The sequence below is a fragment of the Argentina silus genome, assembly GCF_951799395.1.
Source record: "Argentina silus genome assembly, chromosome: 5".
In the NCBI taxonomy this organism is placed as follows: domain Eukaryota; kingdom Metazoa; phylum Chordata; class Actinopteri; order Argentiniformes; family Argentinidae; genus Argentina; species Argentina silus.
This window is the reverse complement of record NC_139659.1, coordinates 12,532,480-12,541,626: the sequence shown is the minus strand read 5'-3', so window position 1 is coordinate 12,541,626 and position 9,147 is coordinate 12,532,480. Positions and strand designations below refer to the sequence as shown.

Genomic DNA, 9,147 nt, shown 5'->3' with positions numbered 1-9,147 from the left:
TCTTCTGTCTGCCTCGGGCAACTGTGGGCGGGATGACGCACACCCCATCAAAGAAGTGGGCCAGTCCTACAGTACTTAAACAACAAGAGGTGGGCCAAAAAATAACCTCGACGTCCACCGAGAGAGAGAGAGAGAGAGAGAGAGAGAGAGAGAGAGAGAGAGAGAGAGAGTGTGCTCTTCCGCACAAAGCATAAAAGGTTGAGACGCAGCCAAAGTCCATACCGGTAAATCACCAACTGAGTCTGACGCTTTTTCTGCAACGTTTACACTTCTCCAAAATGTATTCTCTACAAGGGAGAGGTGAGTTTTAGACTGGCAATTTAATTCTTTTTAGCACTTAAAAAGGTGTGCCTCTTATCCCAAATTGCACCAGGAAGCTACGAGGAGTAGGCCAATGAAACACCTTCAAAGTGGTCCCTTGAACACAGCTGCCAAATGGACGACCTGCAGAGATAACACAGGAGTCTGGTTGGCTTCACTCTCCCCTCACAGAGATGTGTAGAGCACATGTCCTAGTCTCTTCACGTATCTGCTCCTCACACACACACACACACACACACACACACACACACACACACACACACACACACACACACACACACACACACACAGAGCCCCCTGGGGTGGAACCGCTGCCCGTGTTCATCAATGCCTGGCCGCCACATCCCACGGTCAGCTCCAGACATAGTTCACCTTCTGTTGATCAATACCAAGACCCACAGAGCTAACATCCCCCCCCCCAGCCCTCACTCCCACCATCTCTGGCCCGCAGGCTACCTCCAGAGCAGGTCCATCAGCTGAGGCAGCGGGGGAATCCCGGTTGAGTCAATGTTTTTCAGCTGAGATCGGTCCCGGCAGCAGCTGCTCTGTGAGCAGTTTTACACCACCAACAACAACAACAACAACAACAGCAACAACACATCTCAAGCTCTAACAATTGGAAGATCCAGCCCCCAGGCCATGTCTCTATTCCATCAACTTTCTGCTGTCTCTTGTTTCCTAAACAACTCAACAAGGGAGTCCTTCAGCCTCATCCTGTACTTCAATCTCTCTCTCTCTCTCTCTCTCTCTCTCTCACTCTCTCTCTCACTCTCTCTCTCTCTCACTCTCACTCTCTCTCTCTCTCTTTTTCTGTCCGCGTCCCGGCGCGTCTATGCTGGGCACCGTCCCAGGTCTCAACCCACTTCTGCGCTTCCATTGTTTAAATCCTCTCTCTGGTCCGTGTACAAACTGACAGGAGGCCAACTGCCTCTTCATCACAAACCTGTGTTTACATTGAGAGTGAGAGAGAGAGAGAGAGAGAGAGAGAGAGAGAGAGAGAGGGAGAAGAGACAGAGAGAGTGGCCAGCCAGCCAAGGCGAAGGTCATTTCCAGCCTCCTCTCTCTCTCTCTCTCTCTCTCTCTCTCTCTCTCTCTCTCTCTCTCTCTCTCTCTCTCTCTCTCTCTCTCTCTCTCTCTCTCTCTCTCTCTCTCTCTCTCTCTCTTCTCACTGACTCAGATCAATCAGAGTAAGGGGCTCATAGACGAGTCTCTGCGTCTCCTCGCGTCGTCTGATTGGACGTGACCCCGGGGCGGCAGGATTTATGTCCCTGCTTCCAGCGTCGGCTCTGCTGTCCGGGGGGGGGGGGGGGGGCTCGAAACACCTGAAACCATTTTCCTGCTCTACACCACACTCCCTACCCCACAAAAACAAAAACAACAACAACAACAAGCACACCGGATGCATTTTCCCCGAAAGATGAACGCTTGTTTTGTCTATAACTGTATTATTAGCAGTTGAGAACAAAAACACACATAACTGAAAATGGATTCCACTTTAACACTGTGTGTAGCCTGGACCCACCCCCCCACTTCAGAACACCACGTCTTTAGGCAGGTTGGAGGAGGGCCGCTACACCTTGCGAACTGCTGCCCTTTTGACATTCTGGCCCTGGGGCAGCCGTCTATTGGGCCTTTGGGCCGGGCCGGCCCTGCCTGGTACCGTCATGGCACTGTTCCTCATCCCGGAGCATGCCATGGAAAAGATTATACCCAAAAAGCTGTAAGCGCTGACTGTGTGGCCCACTCTGGCAGAGGCCCGGGGGAGCGGAGCCAAGACAAGCTCTTAGGAGAGGAGAGAGACGATTGCTCAACTAAACACAACTTCAGGGAGAGGAGAGAGACTACTGCTCAGCTTCAGGGAGAGGAGAGAGACTACTGCTCAGCTTCAGGGAGAGGAGAGAGAGACTACTGCTCAGCTTCAGGGAGAGGAGAGAGACTACTGCTCAGCTTCAAGGAGAGGAGAGAGACTACTGCTCAGCTTCAGGGAGAGGAGAGAGAGACTACTGCTCAGCTTCAAGGAGAGGAGAGAGAGACTACTGCTCAGCTTCAGGGAGAGGAGAGAGACTACTGCTCAGCTAAAGAGCTTCAAGGGAAATTTGCTAAATGTGAGGGTTTAGTAGAGGCTAGGGACAGCTGGGGTAGAAACACAGTGAAGCAGAAATGCATCGTAAACAGAATAGTTACGTTTGTTCACAACCCTATTGTTAGTACTCATCTGTGTGTGTGTGTGTGTGTGTGTGTGTGTGTGTGTGTGTGTGTGTGTGTGTGTGTGTGTGTGTTCGTGTGTGCGAGAGAGACAGGTAGAGAGAGAGAGAGTGGGCTGAAAATGAGATTCAGCACCATGGACAGCGATCCATCCACTGCCTCTTTATTGCACTTTATTTCCGCCTCATCGATGGACTTCATTAGATTAATGAATCACAACACGAATGTACTGTTTTAGTGTCTTATCAGCTAAGTGCACAAATGATTACTGGTTGAGACATGTGTTCATGACCAACGACATAATACGATTCTAATTAACAAAAGCCCTACTGTACTACTGATCTAGAGGACCTCAGCGTCTCCAGTGAGGACAGTCGACCAAGAAACACCTTACCTACGAGAGGCCAATGATCAGGTTACAGGAAACACACAACCCAGTCTCCAAATTATTACGTAAAACACACCGCAGTGCTGCCGGCCAGCGACTACAAATCAACCACCAAGGCACCGTATGGCCCACAAGACCACCTCCCCTCCCGAACGAAAGGCATCAATCATCACGTGTTAGATCCAGGGGGTCAAATTCAGTCAATGACATCATTCATCACGGACAGAAGGACTGCTTATACGTGAGATATCTGGGGTCAAGGGAGCAGGCCAGTGCAAACGACGCACATGATTCTGCCATCGGCGCCAATTCATCGTACGCTGCTGATTTACGTCCAATCTAAAGCCGCTGGCCCGGGCCCAAGCGTTTTGTCGTGTGACTCTGACGATTGCCTGAGCTCCCCTGCCCTCACCTAGACCTGATGTGTGTTAACTTTGTGAAGGCCGTGTGCAGTCTTGAAATAGGCTACCATGACCATGAAATGCTTAGCTGAAAAGTAGAGGTTAGTATCTGACTTAACGGTATAAAAAGAGAGAGGCAGGAAGGAAGGCACGCGCACACACACACACACACACACACACACACACACACACACACACACACACACACACACAAACCCACCTTGACCGCTTCAGCATGCGTGACTTTGTCGAACACTTTGTCGTTGACTTTCATAATCTGATCCCCGATCCGGAGCCCCTCCTTCTCGGCCAGGGACCCCTGCTCCACCAGCGACACGTATATCCCGACCCCGTGCTCTGAGCCTCCGCGGATACTGAAACCCAAGCCCTCGTTGCTCTTGTGCCGTTTCAGGGTCACCTGTCGGACCTCCCCGGGAGGCTCATGCAGAAAGTCCTTCCCGAGCAGCGGGATCAGGGGACCTGTCCCCTCGCTGCTGGTACTGTAACTATCCGGAGAGCCGCGCAGCGCCAACTGAGACCCGGGGGGATTGGGCGAAAAATGCCCGACGGGAGTCGGACTCGAACCGGGCACCTCCCCCGCCGCCTCGGCCACCCCATTGCTCGCTAGTAAATCCGATTTGAGGTAGAGGCCCTCGGACGTGTACTGATCAAACAGCAGCTGGTCAGACCGGGGAATGACCAGCCGCAGCATGGGCAGAAGTTGCCGTTTGCTCGGCGCGTTGAGGATGACTTTGAGGGTCTGAACCAGGTCGTAGACATTGCGCTTGGAGTGGTAGACGTTGAGACAGTGGATGAACTGTTCCCGCTCCAGCTCGTCGAGCAGCAGGTTGAGTGCGTTGTGCAGCTTCTTGACGTTGGCGGACAGCGTGCGGGCACTGGAGGCCAACGAGTTGGCCGAGGACGAGTTGAGCGACATGCGCTCCAGATCCGTGCTCATCCTAAACGTGTGACCGGGACAAGGAGCCACACCGGAGGGGGGACACACCGGGCATCAGAGGCCAAGAGCGCAGGCTTCTGCTCCTTTAAAACGGAGCATGGCATCGCGATCGCTGGAAAACGTCCACTCCACTAATAGACATATTGGCTGGGTCTGAGGGTTAGGGTTATCCAACCGTCTGAACAGGTTCAACAACAATTTCAGCACACAGCTTCGAGAAATGAAATAAACAACTTCAGCAGACACTTGAGTTGAATCTTCTCATTTCAAAAACCAAACCAGCTCACATTAGTATCCGAATATTAGCATTAGAACGGCGTTATGAACTTGGGCATGAATTCGCGTCGTAAGTTAATGACGCGTCGAAAAACGGACATGAAATATGAGCATATTGAAGAAACACCTCCATGCCTTTTGTCAGAAAACTCACAACACTTTGACAGAAAGCTGAGTGATCACCGCGACAGGAAGCACTGTCATTATCTGTCCAGTTAATGCTGTCCAGTGTTGCTGTGTAGGGAGGTCAGGTAGCCAGCGAGGTGCTTCTCCGATATCCACAGCTATCTCATCGTCAACAGGCGCCAGCGCAAGGGAATATAGTCCTTAGAATACACGAATTTGAAGTGTATAAGTGAAGTTCTTAGTTGGGTCGAGCAATTTGGAAGATATACCTTTTACGCACGACGTTGCGGAAACAAGTTGTTTCTTTTGATCGGCTCTCTCCTTATTGGTGACCGAAGTTCACGCAGTGCACAGTAGTAGTGGAGTTGTCTAGGCAATCCCTCGCAAATATATCCAGCAAGCCAATTGAAAAGTGTTCCAAATCACACCAATAGATATGAAGGCTTTTCAAAGTATTCCAGAGTTTGGAAACCCGACGCAGTTTTTTGTTTGGAAATAGTATTTTAGGTTATCGCCGTCTTGCGTTAAAACCCGGTCGGCTGTCGTGTCGTCGAGGGCTTCTCGAGACAGAAGCTGCTGTGTGGTTCCGCTGGTCTCGCTCCAGTCCGTCGCCTTGTCAGGAAATGACGCAGCCGTATGGCGCGAATAAGTTGCCTGGTAACCAACAACACACTCATGGAGTCGACAAAGACACGCAGGACTTTTAATAAGCAATAACCTACTTGGGGTTGTTTTAGTTGGATTGGATTGAGAGGCTTTTGCAACCGCAAGCTGTCGCAACCGATCACACGCATCATGAATAGGATAAATAGAACATGAGGACGCACATCCATTTCACTCACATGTTCTGTGGCGAAGGGATTAGGTTGTTTGCTTCGCTCGCATGGCCTACAGCGTGCATTTCCACCCACAGAATTCAATAGTGTAGCCTATGTTTTATTCTAATGTAGCCTATGTTTTTATTGTAATACTGTGTGGGTGTATGTCAGATGTGCACAATTTATTAAAATAATTTGGCTATTCTAATCCTTAGCCATCTCTCAGGGGCTAATGCCATATTCATAAAGGTAAAGTGTGCATTAAACCCACTACACAAATTATTCATGTCGGCCCTGAATGTGTGAAATGAAACTATTTCCCAATGTTCTTTGAGTCATTCCCCCAAATCCTCCATGGGCCTACCCTTTCACAATCCCCCTGACCCAGCATCCAATGTTCTTCCACTGTTGCTGTTCCACTTTCAAAACATATATCTGAGACAACCTCCCAACACACAAACACTAAACTTCACCGAGCCATTTAATGAACTATGTTTATATTATATCCTTTAGGGCACGAATGGTGCGGTGGGAATATGGTTGCATGTCAGAAAATGTGTCTGTTTTCATGGAACATTCTGTATGAGGGGGAGGTCCACAGATATATCCATCACACCTCAGCTGTCTAAATGTGGCTGTGATAGAGGATTAACGCAGGATTAACATTTTCCTAAATTAGCCTGTCACTGCTGCCACTGAATTATGGGATATTGATACATTAGATGAGCAGTGGATCCATAAATTGCCAACATGATAGGTCAAATTGTGCATGTCTCATCAGTAAAGTAGCCTAATGAATATTGTGGATCAAGTTACGGACGTTTTGATCACAACAAATATTGTACACCTACACTGGTGGAGGTAGACATTGGTGGTATGAAACACACATGTTTGATACCATTCCTCATTCTATTCCATGCATTACAATGAGCCCATCCTCCGATTTCTACCTCCACCAGCCTCCACTGAGGAGAATATTGAAAAAAATAAAAATAATACACAGACATGCTAAATTATGCAAATCAGAGAAGCGGCCAGGAGGCCTCTGGGAGATGCGGCCCGTCTCTGCAAAGATTCACCTGTGAAAGATAATGAGGAATGGAGTCCTTTTCTCCAGTGAGCTGAGCTGTTGGTCCCAGGTCAGGGAGTCGGGGGGGGACTGAGTGATTGATGGGTGTAATTATGAGAGTTATAGGGCGATAGCCATGGGGGAGCAAAGTAAACACTATTAGAAAGCAGAGCATCCCAAATCGGAAGGAGATAGAGTGACAATAAGCGACATTCCACCACAATAAGCACAGCAGAAAGAGAAGCAATTAACTCAGTCTCAGCACCAGTAGAGCTAATGGCTTTGACTATCAGCTTGATTTTCAATTTATACCCCAGACTGCAGCTCCTTATTGCGATTGCAGGGATAGACAAATCCTAATCCTTACAGTTCAAACTGCAGACAATTAAAGTATAATTAAGACAATGACCGCTGTGAGTCACCACCAACACTGTGAGGGAAAAATAAAACTCATAAAAAAACTGCTGGATGTGTGTGTGTGTGTGTGTATGTGTGTGTGTGTGTGTGTGTGTGTGTGGGTGTGTGTGTGTGTGTGTGTGTGTGTGTGTGTGTGTGTGTGTGTGTGTGTGTGCATATGTGTGTGAGTGAGTCAGTGAGTCAGTGAGTGAATGTGAGTGTGAGAGAGAGCGAGAAAGAGAGAGAGAGAGACAAAGAGAGAGAGGATTGATATTTAGCACCATGGACAGCGCCCACGGTCCATGGTGGAAATGTGTATGAGTATGTGTGTACTGTTTGTGATTGACTCTCTGTGTGTCTGTTGGCCAAGAGGTTGTGAATGACATGAGATGAGAATGAGGTTGTGAATGAATGAGAGAGAAGAAAAGTGAAACAATTATATTCATAAATAGTTTCCACATTTGAATTATCACTTGAACTATAACTATAACTACTAAAACCCCCGATTATTATCATTATGCTCTGAGGAAGAGACTTAAGTGCTTTATGTAATATGTAATATGTATATGACTCCTATCCTCTCCTATCCTGAGTCATCAGTTTTGTGCAAATGGAAAATGTTTATGTCCTCTTGACAGGCTAGAATGGACACTATCAAACAATGTTCCTCAAAGAAATAAAAAGTCATTAGGAATTATCGTAACATTTTGCCATTTGCTAGTGCTTCGATTCTTATGACCTTACACTTTACATTCAAAGCTGATTTGATAATAGCGTTATTAGATGTTATAGTCATGGAGGGGCAATAAAAGAATAATAACCATCTAACAATCTACTGACTGAGACACGCAGCAGTATGGTATTCCAGATATTGGCTTGTGGCACACGATTTAACATACTTTTTCAGCAAATTGATTGGGAGCTCAGAGCATTAATTGTGTCTAAGTGGCTGAAAAGGCTGTTGAACTGGAACAAAATAGTTCCGTGGTGATTTGTGACGAATCGCTTTCTGTATCCCAGGTGTTTATTTTAGTCGTTTGCACAACGGCAGAAACTGAATTATCATTAAGTGCAATCCAAAACAGCAAATGTGAACTCTCCCCAGAGTCAGATCCAGAGATATTACTCCTCTGGCCCTCTGCATCACCTTATGTCATGCATTTTGATTTGTGCCCTTGATAAAGCCAAGCACTTGTCAGGCAATACACGCAACACCATTGAATTACAGGAATAATTTATTTTACCTATCGCCTTCCCATTTCTCTAATGCTGTATAGAGACGGAATCCGAGTGTTGGAATCCGAGCTACTGGTTTTAATAGAAATTGGACACCCTGTCACCAGGGTGTGTTTAAATAAAGATAACCCTGTGACCGCAACACTAGCATGGTCTTGATCGTTCTGCCTCCCATACATTTGTAGCTTGTGTGACGACACACACACAGGTGGTTGAGAGTGATTCAGAGAAGCGTGATTGACTCGCCTACAATCACAATGATAAGCTTATTGTTTGATCGTTGAGCAAGGGAAACAGAGAACACTCTCTAACTATCAATGTCTGTTTTTCAGGCACCGGTAGCATCTGGTCTGTTATGAGATGGTTGAGAAGGTTGAGAGATGTGCAGAAGGAAAAGCAATACACCAATGTACTGTACTGTGTCTGTCCCTGGGAAGGCTGGTGGAGGTAGAAATGTGTGTTTGATGCCATTTCTCATTCGGTTCCATGCATTACAATGAGCCCGTCCTCTGATTTCTACCTCCACCTGCCTTGGTCCCCTTTTGGCCAGTATCTCAGTGCTGTAAATGCAACACATACATGAACATGTGCAATAAAAAACGATAATGGGTAAAGCCAAGGTGAGTCTCTCTGCATTGTGTGGAGCTGGTCTTGTACCCTTACCCGTACAGGTGATTACTGTGAACACATTTCTCTGATGAAAAAGGTAATTCCACAGTGTTCACTTACTACACAAACTATATCCAATTTTCCAGTTGAGAAGCTCCCCGGTAGAGTAGATTTCATATAGTTTGAAATAAGACAATTCTTTCTTCAGGAATTAGACTACGACAGAGGAAGTGCATTAAGATGTGCACAGCATGTAATGCCAAAGGAGGCAGTAATCAAACCAAGCATCTTCAATGCATAATTTACATTACAATGGTTCGTTAGGATCTCAACTCTTTTTGAAG

The 9,147-nt window shown here is 47.2% G+C and overlaps 1 protein-coding gene across 1 annotated transcript in view; it reads right to left on the bottom strand.

The window, feature by feature from the left end:
- whrna (whirlin a) overlaps positions 1 to 4,273 on the bottom strand; it is a gene marked incomplete at both ends in the record, with an annotated part of 73,815 nt that extends 69,542 nt beyond the window's left edge. The window contains 1 exon segment of the mRNA XM_083669755.1: positions 3,536 to 4,273. Within this exon segment, the coding sequence (XP_083525881.1) occupies positions 3,536 to 4,273 (738 nt within the window).
- Between the last annotated feature and the right edge of the window lie 4,874 nt (positions 4,274 to 9,147).